Genomic DNA, 19,736 nt, shown 5'->3' with positions numbered 1-19,736 from the left:
CATTTTACCCTGTCTAACACGATACTATAGACAGAGAGCGATAGATACAAATTATCATGATTGTGTAATTGGAATGTTTGCTTTGAGCTTGCTTATTCAGGAGCATACTTAAAAATAGTATGCTTATTGCTAATCCGAGTATATTAATATGAAGAAATTCTTACCTGAAATTCTAATTTGTAGAGAACAGGAAACTTTCGCCGCTGCTCGCAGAGTTTGGGGAAGTTCTTCAGCTCGACGGGCCGATCGGGTATCGTCTCCGATATCGATCCGTTCTCATCGGCTGCGGAATTGAAAACAGTTGACATCAAAACAATTTTTTTTTTAATTAATTTAATAAAAAAAAAATCGAAGAATTTTTTACTAGGAATGATGAGAATCGAATCCAAGACCTCTTTGAGGCTTTGAGTTAGAGGCTTGATAATGGGTTAATGTTTTGAAAGCTGGAAACTGTATTTTTTTCAATATGATCAATATTCCCCAGTTAGCCTCTTTTGTTACGCCTCAAAAAGCCAGGCTCTTTTGTTAAAAATAGATTTGACGATTACCCAAAAGGGCAAATTGAACCCTGGTCCTCACGGCCCTGAGACTGCTAAAATAAAGACTTGAATATTATCACAAACTAAATAATTATTTGCCTTCTTAGCCACTTCCTGTTAACTTTAAAACTCGTGTCAAAGTACTGAGCATAAATATCTTTTCTTTTATAATAAAGAGAGTAGAATTACGGATTTTCATTATAAAATTATTTTTAAAGCTACCTCTCTGTTCCGGTAGTAAGTAGTGGTTTCGGATCAATGAAGTCCAAAGAGAGATATTAGGTCTTAGTCTACCACGCTGGCCCAATGCGGATTAGCTATTTCACCACGTAGAGAATTAAGAAAATTCTCTGGTATGCAGGTTTCCTCACGATGTTTTTCCTGCACATAACCGAAAAGTTGGAGGTGCATGCCTCGGACCGGATTCGAACCTACGCCCTCCGAACCGAAGGCAGAGATCATATCCACTGGGCTGCACTAGCTGTGGCGCGACTATTCAAAATACCAACTCCTTTAAGTATCCTAGGCCTTTAAATTAGATCTAAATAGGCTGATAATTATGTTATTTTTTCAAACAAGCAGTAACATAATTACTATGATAAATAGCTTACATTATTTTTATTACTTCTAAGATTTGTTAGTTATAGTTTTTAATTTATATTATTTGCTAAAAGTAATAAATTATACTGTTAATTTACTACCAATGTTATAAATTATAATTTGCAGCATATTACTAAATATATTTATTATTCATCTATAAGCTTTGTTTAGTTGTGTTTCAAAGAATACGTAGTGTATTGAAAAGTAGGTCGTACGTTCAAGTCATTTAAATGAATCCGGGGCGTAGTTTCTTCAATAACTGAGGAAAGTTAGCCTTTTTGTTGTGAACAAAACTCTATATAAGACTGATATTATAAAAAGTTTCAGTTATTATTTGAGTCATATCTTGCGTTCATCTGAATTTTATTCAAACATACCTGCCAGACAAACCTTAATTATGACGGTGTTCCGGAACGATATCGAGTATAAACCGAAAGGGGTGTGGATTTTAATCCTACATCTAACAAGCCCGCTCTTATCTTAGATTGCATGATCACTTATCATTAGGTGAGATTACAGTCAATGGCTATCTCGTATAAAATCTCCTCCTTTTTAGATGTCGTGTAAAAAAGAAACTAAATTGTTTAAGGTTTTGTACTTCTTATTTATCATTATTCGTTAACAACCCATATTCGGCTCACTGTTGAATGTTGTTCTTAGAATGAAAGGGGTTAGGCCAATAGTCCACCTAGTAATTATATTAATGAGTCTACAAAATTTCAACCGGCCATCCCTAGTAAAGATTATAGAGTATAGACTATAGATCATAGACAACAACGTATGCTATACAACCTGTTCTTTGTCAGCGGCCGGTTCATTATGAGCAGACAATAGGCAGATATTAATTGGGTACTGTACACAAGATGGCTGCCTCGATAACAAGTATTTGTTTATACTACCCGCTGCGCCCGGTTGATTGGAGATTTCATATTTCTGAGCCGTAAGTTTATTTATGATCTTAATAACTTGTAATTTATCCCATCATTTTTATAGTGCCCAGATGCGATACTCGATTCACTAGATTAACTAGATCAGGGTTTCTCAAACTTTCAGCTCCACGAATCCCTGTTAAAATTTTCAAGTGACAGTGAACCCCTTACTAACTAATTGGGAAACCCCAAAGAAAAAAATGAGTATGATTGTTGAAGAAAATAAGTATTTTTTTTTTCATAAAAGATAACATATAAAATACCATAATAATGGTGTCTTTGTTTTTTGTCGCCAATTGATTCAATGTTAGGAGTAATTTTGGACAATTTTAACTTTAACTCTGAGTCGGTATCCATTATCTATCAAGCCACCATTACGTAAATCTTGTCGCGAACCCCCTGCCGTCAAATGGCGAACCCCTAGGGGTTTGTTTCAGCTTTCGTTTTCCCCACCACCTCCATCTGCTAGGCAAGCGCGTTCCACCATAGGCTGCATCTTTGCTTACCATCCGGTGTGATTGTAGCTAAGCGCTTTATAAAAAAAAATAACGAAGCGTTTGAAGCGTTAATTAAAGAAATTTAGCACATTAAGTAACAATAGGACGTAACAAAACGGAGGAGAGCGTTTCTGACGTTTGAATATTTTGAAAAATTACATGATTTTTAATTAATTTTTATAAGAACTTTTATTAATAGATATCGATATATTTCAGACCCTTATTCCATGTACTTTATGAAATTAATATTGATTTTATTAAATTTGATATGAGTCAACTACCCTATTGTTGTCCGAATAAGCAAAAAATTATGTTAGCAGTGTTATGACTATAGTCCAACAACCGGGAATCGAACCTTCGATCTCTTTGATTTGAGGCTTAAAGTCCTTTTGCAACCGTGGCCGTGGTAGGTATCTTCATCGGGATGACGCAATTAATTAGAACCACGTCTTCTTAGCAGAAAATGGTTAAGTTGCTAATCGCAATCAACGCAAAATTTTGTATGGATGTTTATTTTGATGTTTTTTACTCTATAACGCCGCTACTATTGAAGCGATTCGGCTGAAATTTGGAATGGAAATAGATTTTACTCTGGATTAACACGTAGGCTACTTTTTATCCCGAAAAAATCCATGGTCTCCCGAGATTTGTGAAAACTGATGATTTTAATAATAATAATAAAATCCTTTATTCAGCTAAAAAAAAAAACAAATTAAAAGATCAAGAAGAAATTACAAACTAATACTAACAGAGCTTACAAACTACTTAAAGATATCTACTTAAATTACAAAGTTTCTCTGTCTGTACTTAGTAGATATAATAATATAATAAAAAAATTCAGCTGAATGGGGCGCTGCCTCAGCTCGATACTACAGTATTTTGATTTTGATTATATGAATATTTGTTACTCTTTCACGCCTCGACTACTGAACCGATTTAGCTGAAAATTGGTATTGAGATATATTATAGCATGAATTAACACATAGGCTATTTTTTATCCCGGAAAAGTCCATGGTTTCCGCGGGATTTGTGAAAAACTGAATTCCACGCGGACGAAGTCGCAGACGTCCGCTAGTAGAGAATAAAAAACAAAACTCATTCACTCCTTTCAATTATATATCTTTACTAACTCTAAGTTTCCTCATTTTAATAGGAACCTCAAAAAGTTATCCTCAACTTATTTTAACACAATTTTGTACGTATTAAGCTTAGAGGCATCCATTGTGATTTATGCTTAAAGTTGGTGCTAACTAAATAACCGAACTTTGTACATCGATACTTGAGGGACTTTTGATAGTTTATGATGCATTATGCATTAAACTGAGACTATAGACTAAGTGCCGGAAACTACCAGTAGGCCTTAGAAATGCACCACAACATAATATTATGTCCAGCGGGCCTATCTATGTATCTCAGCGTACTTCTTTTTTATTCTTTACTAACGGACACCCGTGACTTTGTCCGCGTTTAAATCAATGTAAACTTTTAAGCCCTATTTCACCACTTTAGGGGTTGAATTTAAAAAATTTTTGAATCTCATTTTGTTTCGTGTTTTTTTTTATTATTTATGAACAAATTTTAAAACTGTAACTCTAAAAATTAAGGTCTTTCCATACAAACTTTCAACCCCTATTTCACCCTCTTTTCATTTTATTTTCGCAATAAAAAGTATCTCATAACCTAATTAAATAACGTCAAACCCAAGTTTGACGTTATTTAAAATGCAAGGATAGAAAAGCGTATGTTCCATGGACAGTCGGAATTATTTTAATAACTTTGTATGAAAAAACAAAAAGTTTTTATTTTTTAGTTAAAAAATATTAGTTATGCAGCTCGGCTTCTATAAGTGGACTCGTCAACACCTTGAAGTTATGGGAAATACTCCACAGCACCCTGTATATTATCAGTCAAGTTCCTTATATGCTAAAGATGTACGTCTTTGCCGGTAGAGTGGTAACTAGCCACGGCTGAAGCCTTCCTGGCCGAACCAGCCACACCTGGACAAATTAAGAAAATTTTAATCAGTTCCAGGACCTTCTTTTTGTAAATCCACCGCGATCGACAACTTGATCACGTGACCTGTCGATAGCTAATGCTATTCCCATACATTCTTTTAAATTTCGAAGCGTTAGCGTTTGTGGAAATAAAATCGTCGTGTTACATGGCTACAAGTCTTAGTCCTCAATGATACAAATGTAAGACTTATTTATTTTTTTTATTTCATTGATATCAAGTGAAAGACCGCTAAAGACCCTTAAAGATCAAAATTTTCAACGGTGTTTTCGAAAAGTTGCCACGAAGCTAATTGACTGGCGAGGACATAATTCCTCATATAATGCCTAGGAAAATAAAAAAAAATATGATTTATACTTGGACAGTTGAAACGTACTACCTCCCAAAGCCCTCACAGCCCAAACTACTACTTGCCGTACCTACTTATCTATGAATAGCCAACGCCCCGCGATATGTGGCTGTGGTGTGTGTGGTGTGGATGTTATAGGCTTTATTTATCTCCGTATTCTCACGGAAACAGGAACTACATGGGTGGACCACGTAGTTCCTGTTTCCGTGAGAATACGGAGATAAATAAAGCCTATAACACTCACGTATGTGATAAATTCACGTATGTGGTAAAAGAATTTTCAAAATCGGTTCAGTAAATTCAGAGGTTACCCTCTACAACACCACAAACTTTACCTCTAGAAACACATTTTCATATTTTATAATGCGAAAGGTCTGGTTAGAGCGGCTCTTATTCCAATAAACAGTATAATAATGTTTCGCGGCTTAAGTTACGGAAACTTTCTACATATTTCGTCTAGAAATTACCTAAGGATAGCAACTTGGGAAATTTGACGCAGCGTTAAATAGACTATATTATGAATATTTAAGGTATGCATAAGTAAATATAATGTTTCATTATCATTATCAACCAAAAAAATCGGTTATCTGTAAAGACGGTTTACTGACGATAGTCGAACTTGAGAAAATACTGATGAAATTGTTGCATTTTTCAAAAGAAAATGTTCGTTTTTCTAAAATACTGTTTAATAATGTTCATAGACCAGAATATACCTAGAGCGAGGGAACGACGCATGACGTCATCTTTTTTCGAGTGTGCAGCCGGCTCCATCGAATTATAAGACGTTATCACGTCAATAAAAGGTAACGCTGCGTAATTATTTCGTGTTATCTACATTGGATTTATGAGAAATCGTAAATTGGACAATCATAGATTCAGCGTTGATGCACGAGTATTTCAAATCCATAATGGGCTTAGTTCTATTTCTAAAAAAAAAATCAACCTTGAAAAATATTCATTTTATTTTTGTAACTCTATCGTAAATTTATCCTGATTGACAATTTAACGGTTTCACTTCCGATAGATTATAATATACTGAAAAATAACACGATAAATTGTAATCAGTATTTTCAGTTTACAATGTGACGGTAGATTATAATATCACGAGTGAGATTATAAACTAAAGTATTTTAAAATTTAACGGTAACATGTATAAGTTATATCATTATTAAATGATAAATAGTTATGTAAATTACGTAAATGTAAATATTCTTGTTTGTTTTAGATGAGCTTGTTTTGTTATTGAGCCGATAGACATTTCTAAGTTTAATAGAGTGCGTGTTCAGTAATTGTCTACGTGGCGAAAAGCATTAGTTTCTATACTAGCATATAAATATAAGCGCTCCTAAACACAAAATAGTTATTAACTTACTCTCTGGTCTAAACGTGACTCGGTCTGAAATAATAAAATCGGACATTAATTCAATGTCTACGATCCATTGCCCGTTAAAGCTGCATTTTATCTATTTCTCGTGGCGTTTTGCTATACGGAACGAGCGTTCTATCTCGCTGCATTAAATCCAACCATTATTGTAACTGCTTTCCTATAAACTCAAGTGTGTTATAAAGTTTATATTACGTCTTGATTTCTTACAGCAAACGCTATAACTTGCATGTACCTACATTAAATATCTTCCCTTAGTAATCAGTGTAAGGTAGGTATTTTGATTTGCACAAAAGTATTTATTTTAAATTTTATAAGATTTATTTTAGATAATACTATTCTCTTTATAATTTTTTTTCCTTATTGCAATTATCCTTATAACCTTTTCAATGAACAGAATTAAATTTCGTTTTAAAAAATCATGTATAAAATTATTTACTATCAATTTTTCCACAATGCGATTTGGTAATTATTAGAAATAAGTTAAAATTGACTAACAGTCAATCAATCTGTGATTTCTTGTTCAACCTATTTCTTTATTTTTTACCTACTAAGTACGATATTTGATCAATTATATTATAATATTTTAAAGCATAAAAATAGGTCATTTTAGAGAATTTTATCCACATAAAAGATTAGTCCGTATAAAATTCAATTCATTTAAACACTTATACGAGTTATTCACAAACACGTAATCTGCATTTGTTACGCGTCGAGGGTTTTTAAGGCGACTTTCCACTAGAGCGGGTTTGCGACAATGCGGAGCTTGAAATATGTCTGAAACCGACCGAAAATACGAGTAGGAAACATTTTATTTATTTGGGCTATAGCTTATATAATAAGAAGTAGGTGAATCATGAGCCTTTTAAAATTAACATTTATTTTTTTTGCTTATAAACGCAAATGCACGCTTTGCCCAACAATCTGGTGTTTCGTGCATGGTTTGCTGGATTTTGAGGGATTTTTTGAATTTTTAAATTATATGTTCTTTCTCTTAAATTATATGTTCAATTACATTAGTTGGCCCAATGGCACTTGGCAGTAGGTCTATGATGCGCACCACGAGATATCTCGAAAACGGAAAAATGACTTATTGACAAAAACTAACTTTTATGTTATAATATTTTTAAATTTTTTTATCGTTCCGAACATCCAAGTATTATTATATTTTCTGATTGTATTCATAATTAAATCGAGATACCTATCAAGAATTTAGATGGTATTACATTTCATTTATTAGCTTCGCATCCTGGAATTCGCGCTCCAGTGGAAAAGCAGCTTTATACATTTAATCATATTTTAGTTTTCGTTTCGCGTCTGCAAAGCTCTTACAAAGTTTATTTCGAATTTATAAAGGTTTCACTTACCTTTTATGTGGGAGCAGGCGCAAATGTACATGAAACAAAAACGAAATAATATATTAGATTTACTCCAAAAAAGCGTCGTAAATAATGTTTGTTCTCGTTCATCCACTTCACTGGTTCCTTTGCTTTGTTCTCAGTACGTTTAGTAAAGTCTTGAGCACACTTGTACCAACAATACATGTTTTAACCGACAAAAAAAAAGAGGTTCTGTATATATGTAAGTCTACTATTTTTATTACGTTACGTTATCAACCCATATACGGCTCACTGCTGAGCTCGAGTCTCCTCTCAGAATGAGAGGGGTTAGGCCAATAGTCCACCACGCTGGCCAAGTGCGGATTGGCAGACTTAACACACGCAGAGAATTAAGAAATTCTCTGGTAAGCAGGTTTCCTCGCGATGTTTTCCTTCACCGTTTGAGACACGTGATTTTTAAATTCTTAAAATGAACACAACTGCAAAGTTGGAGGTGTATGCCCCGTACCGGATTCAAACCCACACCCTCCGGAATCGGAGGCAGAGGTCATATCCACTGGGCTATCACGACTCTATTTTTATTATTCAATATAAATTATTATCTGTCCGTCCGGATCATTATCATTAACATCTGATTGTGATTTTTAAATAATATATATATCACCATTAACCCGGCAGCCCGTATTGTAGCAGTGTACTGGGTCTAAGCTCAATATCTCCTCCTCTGTACGAAGAGAAGCCTGGCATAAATAGTACAAAGTAACAAAGAAGTAAAATAGTAATATAAGTACAAAATAGTATAGTAAAAATATATATTATACCAACGATAGAATTTCGTAGCAGTTTGCTACAGTGGTATTTGTGAATCTCTTTACATAGGAACACACTGAAATTGTTTAGTTGTTTGTTGTTGTGATTGTTGTAAAACTGCCTAGCCGTATTAGAAACCTAATGTGACGTCAAAGTACAAATGTTACGTTGTTTGTATGTTTGTGTTAGTATCGTGTGGTAACTTATAGAATAGGGATGATGACAGTTTTTTTAAATTGTATATAAATTAAAAGTATGCTAATAGTAAGGCAATTTTGTAAAAGTAACAGGGTATCTGCGATCATTACATTTGGAGCTACAGGGATTTAAATGGTCAGATTTGCGGCGCTGCCGCGGATCCCTGGAAAACGCCGCATTCAAAATGGTACGAATTTATGACGTCGTAGGTACATAATGATCATAGATTCGTATGGGCGTTCAAACACAATTACTAATATCTTTGTTATCTGTGCATTTATGTTTATAGTTTATTTATTAAAAAATGTCACATTTAGTATAAGTAAGCTAAAACTGTATGAATTTTCGTCTAATTACGATAGAAGATTTTTAATAGATTTTGAAATTTTATAATTTTATTTATTTTGCAAATATCCATACAATCTTTGCTTTTTACGTATAAATTAGTTAACAATGACCTTATTTACCCGAATGTCTCTTTTAACTATTTCTTTCCTTATTGCAAATTATATATTCAAACCTAGTCATCATCCCCATAGGATATCGTAGCACTTTGCTACAGTTCTACGAGTATTTGTCAATCTCTTCACATCGAAATACAGTGAAATAGTTTAATTGTACAAAAAATTACAGCAATAAGAATCTACCTAACCGTATTAGAAGCCCAATGTGACGTCAAAGTAAAAATGTTACTTATAGAATTGAACTTCGTAGCACTTTGTTACAGTTCTACGAGTATTGGTGAGATTCTTCACACCAGAACACAGTGATGCTGATTAGTTGTACAAATGAATACCTAAGTATTGACTACCTAGTTGTATTAGTATCATACTCGTACTGTGTGACGTCACACGAAAAATGTAGCATGTAGAATTTCGTAGCACTTTGCTACAGAGCCACTTGTGAATCTCTTCACAACACCTGAATACTGTGATGCTGCTTGGTTATATAAATGAATACAAATTAATATCTACTTGTATTAAAAAGTATTAAACATATACTATATGACGTCACAGTAAAATGTAGCTAGTAGAATTTCGTAGCACTTTGCTACAATGCTCGTTGAGAATATTTACGGGAACAAATAATGCTGTTTTTTTGCAGTACTAGCCCCGATCTGCAGTTTCATCCGCGTAGTTCCCTTTCCCGTGATAATGCGAGGATAAAATATAGTCTATGATATTCACAAATAACGTACTTTTATATTAGTAAAAAAATTTTGAAAATCGGTTTAGTAGATCCAGAGATTAGGCCTCTACAACAAACTTTACCTCTGTAGAATATTTGTAAAGATTAATCACAGTGCAAGTATTTTCTGCTCTATAAGAAATCTACTATATGACGTCACAGTAAAAAAGGCCTATAGAATTTCGCAGTACTTTACTAAAGTGCTAGTTGCGAAGCACTCAATCAACGAATGACAACACACTCTTCTCGGGCCCTTAGAAAACGATCCCCACGTTTGTCTTGTGTCGCGTCGAGATGGCGCCGCGCATGACCTGGTCCCTGACATTATTCCATTCGACGCCATATAAAATGACGAACGAATTTTACAAATGGAAGCAGATTTTTTACTCCAGGTTGGTATTGATAAAATCACACTAATATTATAAAGGCGAAAATTTGTGTGTGTAAGTATGTTTGTTCCTAATATACGCTGCAACCACTGAAGCAATTTGGCTGACGTTTACAATGGAAATGGATTTTACTCTGGTTTAACACATAGGCTACTTTTTATCCCGGAAAAATCCATGAATACCTCGGTATTTGTCACAAACTGAATTCCACGCGGACTAAGTCGCGGGCGTCCGCAAATTATAACTAAATTAAAGACCGAAAGTACTTAAAAATTTAAAAATCTTAATAACTACTAAAGTACTACACACGCTATTAGACAAGATTTTTGTATGATATTTTTAATGTTCATTCTCATTAAATGTAAAATATATTTTCAACCATTTTTTCATAGGAAAAGAAAGAAAGAAAGAAATCAACTTACAATATCAAATAATTTTAGCCCTTGAAAAGCAAATAGTACGTTTTGCGTTGCGTCAAGATGGCGCCGCGCCTGACCTGTTACCTGACATCATTGTATTCCACACCGTTTATAGGAAAGTGATGAGCGAATTTCATAAAAGAATTTTTTGCTCGAGCCTCACAAAAATACAAGAAATGTAATTAAAATAATGAACGCTACAAAAAATGAGAACCTTGAAACACTATTAACAGCGCAAGCTATATTGGATGATTAAAAGTAGCTGTTTTTTTATCCATCATAAAAAAACGAAGAGGTTCACAATTCATCCATATCATAAGGACAGGCTTTTAGACAGTAAAGGTACTGTTACACATGCTCTAAAATAGCATGCTAAAAACGTGCTATTATGTATGCTCCATACGAGCATGCTTTCTGTTTACATTTGCTAGCAATAAGCGTGCTACTTTTAAGTATGCTCCTGAATAAGCATGCTCAAAGCAAACATTCCAATTACATTCTAATTTGTATCTATCGCTCTCTGTCTTTATTATCGTGTTAGACAGGGAGAGATGAAGGTGAAGAGAATGCAGAATAGCAATGCTGATCGACTATCATACTCAATAAGCAAACCTATTCAGACGCGCTAAAAGCACGCCTCCTTCCACCCGCACAGCAAGTAGCATGCTCATAAATCGCACGACTGTTGATTCTTGAGCAACCTCGAAATAAGCATGCTCATTATTAGCATTGTTGCGATACACATGCTAATAAAAAGCAACTACTCAATAGTATAGTAGCATGAAATCGTGCTTGAAATGAGCATGTGTAACAGTAGCTTACTCTCACCTGTGGTTCTTTTAAAGACAAAATTAAAAGATCACCTGACATCGCTTTCAAGCTGATCAGTAGAACGTATATGATTTGGTTTTTATGCTCATATTAGCGGACGCCCGCGAGTTCGTCCGCGTGGAATTCAGTTATTCACGAATCCTGCGGAAACCATGGATTTTTCCGGGATAAAAAGTAGCATATGTGTTAATCCAGAGTAAAATCTATTTCCATTCCAAACTTCAGCCAAATCGCTTCAGTAGCTACAGCGCAAAGGAGGGACAAACATACACAAGTACATACAAAAATTCGCCTTTATAATATTAGTGTGATAGGTATGGTTTTCTTAGAAAAGCAATATCGAAGGGTTTATTATAACCGCTCTTATATTGTCATCTTAAGTTTCAATTTATCATGTTTGCCGAGCGAGCGGCCCGTGTAAGCCTCGGGCGGTACTTGAATCCTTGAAATTCGATCATCAAGTTTGCCGCCCCGCGTCGCGACGATCAGGCGCCTCTCTCTGACCTGACCTGCTTTCTACTCGTGTATGGCCCACTTATAAGCGGACAGTATTCTTGTGACAAATTATATGATGGTAAGATATTCCACCAATTTCTAATAAGTGTTTTGGCATCGTTTATGTAAATACATGATCGATAAAAAAGATGGAAACAAGATGGACTTCAAAAATGGAGATTCTGTGTTAACTGACACCGCGCGGTTTCACCCGCGTGGTTCTCGTTCCCGTAGGAATACGGTGATAATATAGCCTTCCTCGATAAATGGGCTATCTAACACTGAAAGAATTTTACAAATCGGACTAGTAGTTTCTGAGATTAGCGCGTTCAATCAAACAACCAAACAAACTCTTCAGCTTTATAATATTAGTATAGATTTAAAACTATGGTTGAAGTATGGTAACAAACTTAAAGCTTTTATAAAACAAAAAAAACATCTAGCTATCCCAGATTTTCCGCTCTATTACATGAAAAAGAAACGTAAATATCTTTGCCTTGTAACTCATACCTTTTCTTCTCGCAGCCTCCTTATGGCGAAGGGTCCAAATGGCCTTCCCGCAATAAATATACTGTTTCCGGGAATTGTGATTTTACGTGCGCAGTACTCAGACGTTTAGCGATGTATTACGTATAAGGTGGGATAAGGTATATTTTGGAGTTATATAGAAGACTAGCGAATGCTCGTGACATCTTCCGTGTGAGGTTTAGTTTTTCACAAGTCCCGCGGGAGCCATGGATTTTATGGGATATAAAGTAGTCTATATGTTGTTTGAGACGTTATAGCTCAGTAGCTATGACCTTTGCCTTATAACACATAAGCTTTCAGAAAAATCCATGGTCCCCAAAGGATTAGCAATAAAATAGAATTTCAAGCAAAGTAGCAGGCAGAGTAGATTAAAGAGTAGCAGGCGTCCGCAGTAGTTCTATCACAATCACAATATTATTTATCAAGAAGATATTATAGAGATAAGATTTGCCTTTTACAGTATGTTAATTAGTCATATAGTTTCGGAGATAACACAAAATTTCTAAAAGATGCATTAATGCCGCTAAAAGACGCCCCGTGGTTTCACCCACGTAGTTCCTTTTTCCGTAGGAACACGGAGTAAAAACATAGCCTATGACACTCGCAAATAACGTAGCTTTCTATCGGTGAAAGTATTTCCAAAATAGGATTGTAGATCCAGAGATTACTGGAAACAACTGTACACACACAAACACACAAACTGTACTACTTACAATCTAAATTATATAAAACTCAAAAGTGACTGACTGACATAGTGATCTATCAACGCACAGCCCAAACCACTGCGTCCAGTATCGGGCTGAAATTTGGCATGCAGGTAGATTTTATGACATAGGTATCCGTTAAGAAAGGATTTATATCAATTCTACCCCCAAGGAGATGAAAATTTGTCAATTTAAAACCGATTTAGCTGAAATTTAGAATACCTTTCATCCCGGAAAAATCCATGATTCCCGTGGGATTTGTAAAACTAAATTTCACGCGGACGAAATCGTGGGCGTCCGCTAGTATAATAATAAACTAATATCTCAGCCGAGCCTCGCTTCCATCTTAAGCTGCAGTGTCGCTTAACATTAGGAGAGATTACACGTCTAAGTAACTTACTTGTCTTTAAATAACTAAAATTAAAAATATGAATCATCCCAATATCTAAATAATATAAATCTAAATCTAAATATACTTTTAAGAAATATTTCGCTTGTATTTGTTAGATTGCCAAAAAGCAGACTGTGGCAATTATTAATTAATAATAAACAATTAATTCTATAATTATTTCTTTTTTAATTTTTTTTTGTTTTGTGCTTGCTTTTTTTTACACAACTGTATTTTAACTGTATTTTATTTCTTTTTTAGTGATATAATTATGTTTGTTTAACTAATTGTATGTGTTCTGTTCTTCCCTTCTAAGGGTCTGACAGAATACCAGCGTTGTGGATACTGATGTACTCACAACAAATTTTAGCTGAGTCAGGTCCATTTTTTTGGCACAACATATTTTCTATATCTAATATATAAAATTCTCGTGTCACAGTTTTCGTTGCCATACTCCTCCGAAACGGCTTGACCGATTTTGATGAATTTTTTTGTGCTTATCCGGTATCTATGAGAATAGGCCAACATCTATTTTTCAAACCCCTAAATCCTAGGGGTAGGGTAAAAGTAGGGTATGACTAGGGTAGGGGTAGGGTTGAGGTACGGTAGAGGTAATGTAGGGGTAGGATAGGAGTAGGGTAGAAGCAGGGTAGGGTAGGGATAGAGAAGAAGTGCATCATAAGTCAAAGCGAAGCTTGAGCGGGTCCGCTAGTATTATATATATATATATATTTTTTATTCGTAATAGACTTGCGCTTGACTACAATCATGCCTGGTGGAAAGCAATGATGAGGTCTAGGTTGGAGCGCGCTTGCCTAGAATATATATATGTATTAGTTTTAAGTTATTATGTAGTTCTGTGTTGTGCTGACAAATAAATGATTTCTATTCTATTCTATTCTATTCTATTCAATATAATAAAATTAGCAAGTATTCCTAAAGTTTGATAAAATATCAAAGTTTTAGCGGCTCTGCGTCCCTCATGTGATAACTTATTTTCCCGCGGGATCAGATTACTCAGATTAGGATAAAAGGTTTCCGACATCCATCTTCTTAATCTGAGCCAATCATTTTGGTATCCTACTTTCGAGCAACATGTTATTGGAAATTATTTTTTACTAGCGGACGCCCGCGACTTCGTCCGCGTGGATTTCAGTTTTTCAAAAATCCCCTATATATAAAAGCCTATGTGTTAATCCAGAGTAAAATCTTTTTTCATTCAGTCCAAGTTGCTTCGCAGCATAAAAGAGGAACAAACACAAACTTACACACACACACATACACAAATTTTCGCCTTTATAATATTAGTGTGACAGTGTGATGTTATGTGAAAGATCAAGATGGCTTTGGGTAACTCCTGCCCTCGATTGTCCAAGTATACAAACTGACGTTATTTCAAAAGAGCTTGTAAACCAAACTTACTTGAAAAAAATTAAATTTAAATTTTGTAAAACATATTTTTTTATACTATAAGTCAGGGTTTGTCAAACTTTCGGCTCCACGGAGCTTTACTAATTAATGTACTCCCCCCCCCCAAATATACATTTGACTGTTGAAGTAAATACACGTACACATAAAGTACCAAAAGAAAATTAATGTAATGGGTGTGCTTGTTTATTGTCGCAAATGGATTCAATGTTAGCAGTAATTTTGGAAAATTTTAACCTTAATTCTGACTTAGGGGTTCGCGTACCCCACTTTGAGAAACCTTGCTATAAGTTGATGTGAAAATGACTGCCAAGGGGCTCGTTTGCTACAGTCGCTCAAGAAAAAGGTTCCCCTGTCTCTATTAAAAGGCAATCCCCATACTTAAATCCCCTTTAAATGATACTATTGGGCCATTTACGCTCACATTCTCAAAAGCTCTTATGATGTGATCTAATAACTACCCCTGAGCCACTGTAAGTCACAAATAAACGGAAAACGTGTGTTTATAGTGAGGGTGTATCCAACCCTTCTCAACTTAAGTACAAGACAGTGGTTCAAGTTACAAGAAATTAGTAGTAAAGTTACTCTGTCAGTGAGTGTTTTGAATATATCAGCAAGTTATACTGAGTGCTAAACAAGAACAGTGCCTTATTTATTCAAATATACTAGACACAAATTATGTAAAAGAATTTATTTTTATCGTGAAAAACTTACTATTTACCCAATATAAACTATTATTCTAAGACTACGACTGTGTCGTCTTCGAGAAATTAATTAATATAGAAGAATAATTAAGCATATAAATAAAGGTACAGTGTATTTGTTATACCTATAGAACTCAAAATTCTTATTTTCTTAATATTTATAAATTTATCTCTACACTATGACGCCACGCGGTTTCACCCGCGTGGTTTCCGTTACCGCAGGAATACGGGGATGAAATATAGCCTATAGCCTTCCTCGATAAATGGGCTATCTAACACTGAAAGAATTTTTCAAATCGGACCAGCAGTTCCTGAGATTAGCGCGTTCAATCAAACAAACAAACAAACTCCTCAGCTTTATAATATTAGTATAGATAGGCACTCATACACACACATTCCGGTTTTGTTTATTTTATTTTACTTCAGTTTTGCATGTTTTTGTTTATCTTTTGGTTTATTGATTTTATAACTTAAATTGTAAATTGTTTATCAACCTACTGTAGCATTGAAAATAGGAAGACACTGCCTCCTATAACACTATTATTATTATTCTTTTTTTAGTTTGTCTTGTAAATTAAAATATACAAATCACTGTTAAGGTATAAGACGTTACTTTTCTGTCAAAGTATATGATCAAAGATCTAATGCGATTATAGAAACTGTCTCTATAGCATTGATGTTAAACAGTTGTAATCGTGTTCGTCGGTTAAAGAGCTCCGTAAAAATACGTTTTTGTGTAATTGAATTGTGTAAAAAACGGGCAAAATTTTCTAGTTTAGTATAAGATATATACCAAAACTAAGCTCGTTTTCTTCAGAAAATGACAGACAATTTTGTTCGTGACTATGAGTGCGATACAGGTCCTTCTATAATTGGTCTGAGGATAACATTTAATTTTACGTAAAACTTTTTTAATATTATCGTGACTTATCGTTTACTACCTAGGTAATTTTAGGTTTTTTAGTATTAGCTTTTGGTGTTATATTCGGCTTCCCCATTAATCGAATGTTAAAATAGGTAATTAAAGCCCAGCGTCCACTAGAAGCGACTCCATGTGCTCGCAGAGTACGTGTCAAGTGAGACATTCTTGACGTAGCAGAGCCGAGAGCGACTCTCGATTGCACTTGACTCGAACTGGGGCATGCCAGATATCATGCCGAAGCTAGTTGATTATCAAAATTAGGTAGGTACCTAAATATCCCCGTGAAAATCGACACAAGTACAAATGCTAATGCATCGAAATTTAAAATTTGTATGTGAATGACATATTTTACTATCGAAAGGTCACGTGATCAAGTTGTCGATCGGATCTGTCATTCACATACATTTTGTTAGTTGTCGAAGCGTTAGCGTTTGTAGAAAGATCGACGTGTCACATGGCTAAGGCCCCTGTTCTTGAAGGATTGAGTCGTTTGTACAGAACTGTGTCCAGGATATGTTAAACATTCTTCTCCAGATAGTAGAATACATAAGTATTGAGTAGTTAATTACTCTATCGTACTGGTTGAGACGTGACGTCATAATGGATGACGTCACCAACTTATAAGCCTGAAATAATTGCTGGATGAAGATGTAATTCACGGACGCTGTATTGTTTATGACGCGATGACAGTGACCCTTCTCAAGTAAAGTAAGATGTTATGGTCCAAGTTATAAGCGAATGTATTACAACATCCTCTTGAATCTAGTAGTTAGCTTAAGTGCCTGGAGTATCAGGTTCGAATCTTGGGTCGGGCTATTAGTCAGGGATCTGAAGAACATTTTGTACAACTGATTACTATCAAGTTAATTTTTCGTCAGTCACTCTCGATGAGACGATCAACTTTTTCGTTTACGAAAATTATTGATTCTGGTAGCTAACTAAGTTAACAGGAAATATAAATTTCTGAGCGTCGGAACGTGTGGGTTCAAATCCGGTCCGGGGCATGCACCTCCAACTTTTCAGTTGTGTGCATTATAAGAAATTAAATTTTAAACATCATGAGAAAACAATGAATTTTTCTAGTTCTCTGCGTGTGTGAAGTCTATCAATCCGCATTGGGCTACCGTGGTAGCCATTAGCCTAACCCCTCTCATTCTGAGAGGAGACTCGAGCTTAGCAGTGAGCCAAATATCTATACTTTTCTATACTAATATAAAAAGCTGAAGAGTTTGTTTGAATGATTGAACGCGCTAATCTCAGGAACTACTGGTCCGATTTGAGAAACTCTTTCAATGTTAGATAGCCTATTTATCGAGGAAGGCTATATATTATCCTCGAAATCCTACGGGAACGAGAACCAGCGGGTGAAATCAGTCGGTGTCAGCCAGTGGGTTGATAATGATGATGTCACTAACAAAAAACGTGGCTTTTTAGTGATTAAATAATTTTCAAAATCGGTTTAGTAGATCCAGAGATTATCCCCTACAATACTATAAACTTCCTCTTTGTAGTATTAATATAGATTACACAGATTTATCATCGCTCTACTAAAGTAATTCTTTTCCATTAACATCCTAATTCACGTAATTTAAGGACCTCCGAGTCTACAAACGAAATAAGATAAGTTTTCCTCCTTTTGTTCAAGGGTTTTTAACTTTTATCCTGTGACAAGTTGTCAGGTACTAAAAAATTTTTTGCTCGTTTTAAAGGCGATGCTAAAATAGCCCGGCTTAACCGACGCTGTTTAATTAGTAGTCATTTGAGAGTTCCTTTGTCGCTTACTAATTGTTACTTACGGTAGAAATGGGACGGACAAAATGTTCTTGTAAATGTTTTTTGACTTGAATTAGGAACGGTTTAATTTCAATAAATAATTCCCCTCTAAATACAAGAATAAAGGTACTGTTACACATGCTCTAAAATAGCATGCTAAAAACGTGCTATTAAGTATGCTCCATACGAGCATGGTTATCATCAGTTTACATTTGCTAGCAATAAGCATGCTCAAAGCAAACATTACAATTACACATGCTAATTTGTATCTTTCGCTCTCTGTCTATAGTATCGTGTTAAACAGGGAGAGATGAAGGTGAAGAGAATACAGAATACCAATGCTGATCGACTAGCATACTCAATAAGCAAACCTGTTCAGACGCGCTAAAACCACGTCGCCATTCACATGAGCAGCAAGTAGCATGCTAATAAATCGCACGACTGTTGATTCTTGAGCAAGCTCGAAGTAAGCATGCTCATTATTAGCAATGTTGCATTAACATACACGTGCTAGCTACGCTAAATACAACCAATCGCGAACCTTTGTAATATAAAAAAACTACCCAATTATTCTTTATACCTTCAATCTCTAATTTTTCACGGCAACAATACACGAATGATATGAATAGAAACATGCTCTACAATGGAATGCACTGCCGTGTACCCGTCAATCCGATGCTGTCAATTCTGTATTTTCAACATACAGAATCAATTTCCCGGAAACTTTCAAACCGGCAGAAATATTGGTGCAATGTATAAAGCTCTTTCCTGCTGCCGTTTGCTGCAAAATATGTTTTATAGAAATCTTTTTCGAACTTTTGTAGAGTAGAGATATTCGTAGGTCCAGTGGTTGTCTTGTTCGGTTAAAGATAATAAGGTTCTAGTTTCAAGTCCTAGGTTACACTAGGTTATAAAAAATAGTAATTCCCTTTTATAATAAACTAAACTGCCACATGAAACCACTGACTCTTAATATGAACTGCACTATACGACTGTGTACTTAGTTCTAGATAAGTTTTTAAAATTGTGTTAAACAAAAAAAAAATAAACGTTGGCTGAGTTTGTTGTGGGCTCTTCGGACCAAGGCGCATTTAAAACCCTCGTAACTTTGATTTCAAGTTTTCGAGTATACTTTCCACCATTAAATTAAATCATGACATAACTTGACGTTTCAACTATTGATTATTGAGCGAGCTCGAAATAAGCATGCTCATTATTAGCATGCTTTCGTTTCGCTTGAAATGAGAATGTGTAACAGTAGCTTTGCTTGTAACCGATGATGATTAAATTGTTTGACAAATACGTCCG

General features: G+C 34.9%; 1 protein-coding gene across 1 annotated transcript in view; it reads right to left on the bottom strand.

The window, feature by feature from the left end:
- LOC112052114 (receptor-type tyrosine-protein phosphatase kappa) overlaps positions 1-19,736 on the bottom strand; it is a 161,524-nt gene that overhangs the window by 38,639 nt on the left and 103,149 nt on the right. The window contains exon 3 of the mRNA XM_052887713.1: positions 165-283. Within this exon, the coding sequence (XP_052743673.1) occupies positions 165-283 (119 nt within the window). The remainder of the gene's footprint in view (positions 1-164; positions 284-19,736) is intronic.

The sequence above is a fragment of the Bicyclus anynana genome, chromosome 20 (genome assembly GCF_947172395.1).
Source record: "Bicyclus anynana chromosome 20, ilBicAnyn1.1, whole genome shotgun sequence".
NCBI classification, from domain to species: domain Eukaryota; kingdom Metazoa; phylum Arthropoda; class Insecta; order Lepidoptera; family Nymphalidae; genus Bicyclus; species Bicyclus anynana.
The sequence above is the reverse complement of the archived record's forward strand: the minus strand, read 5'-3'. Positions and strand labels throughout refer to the sequence as shown.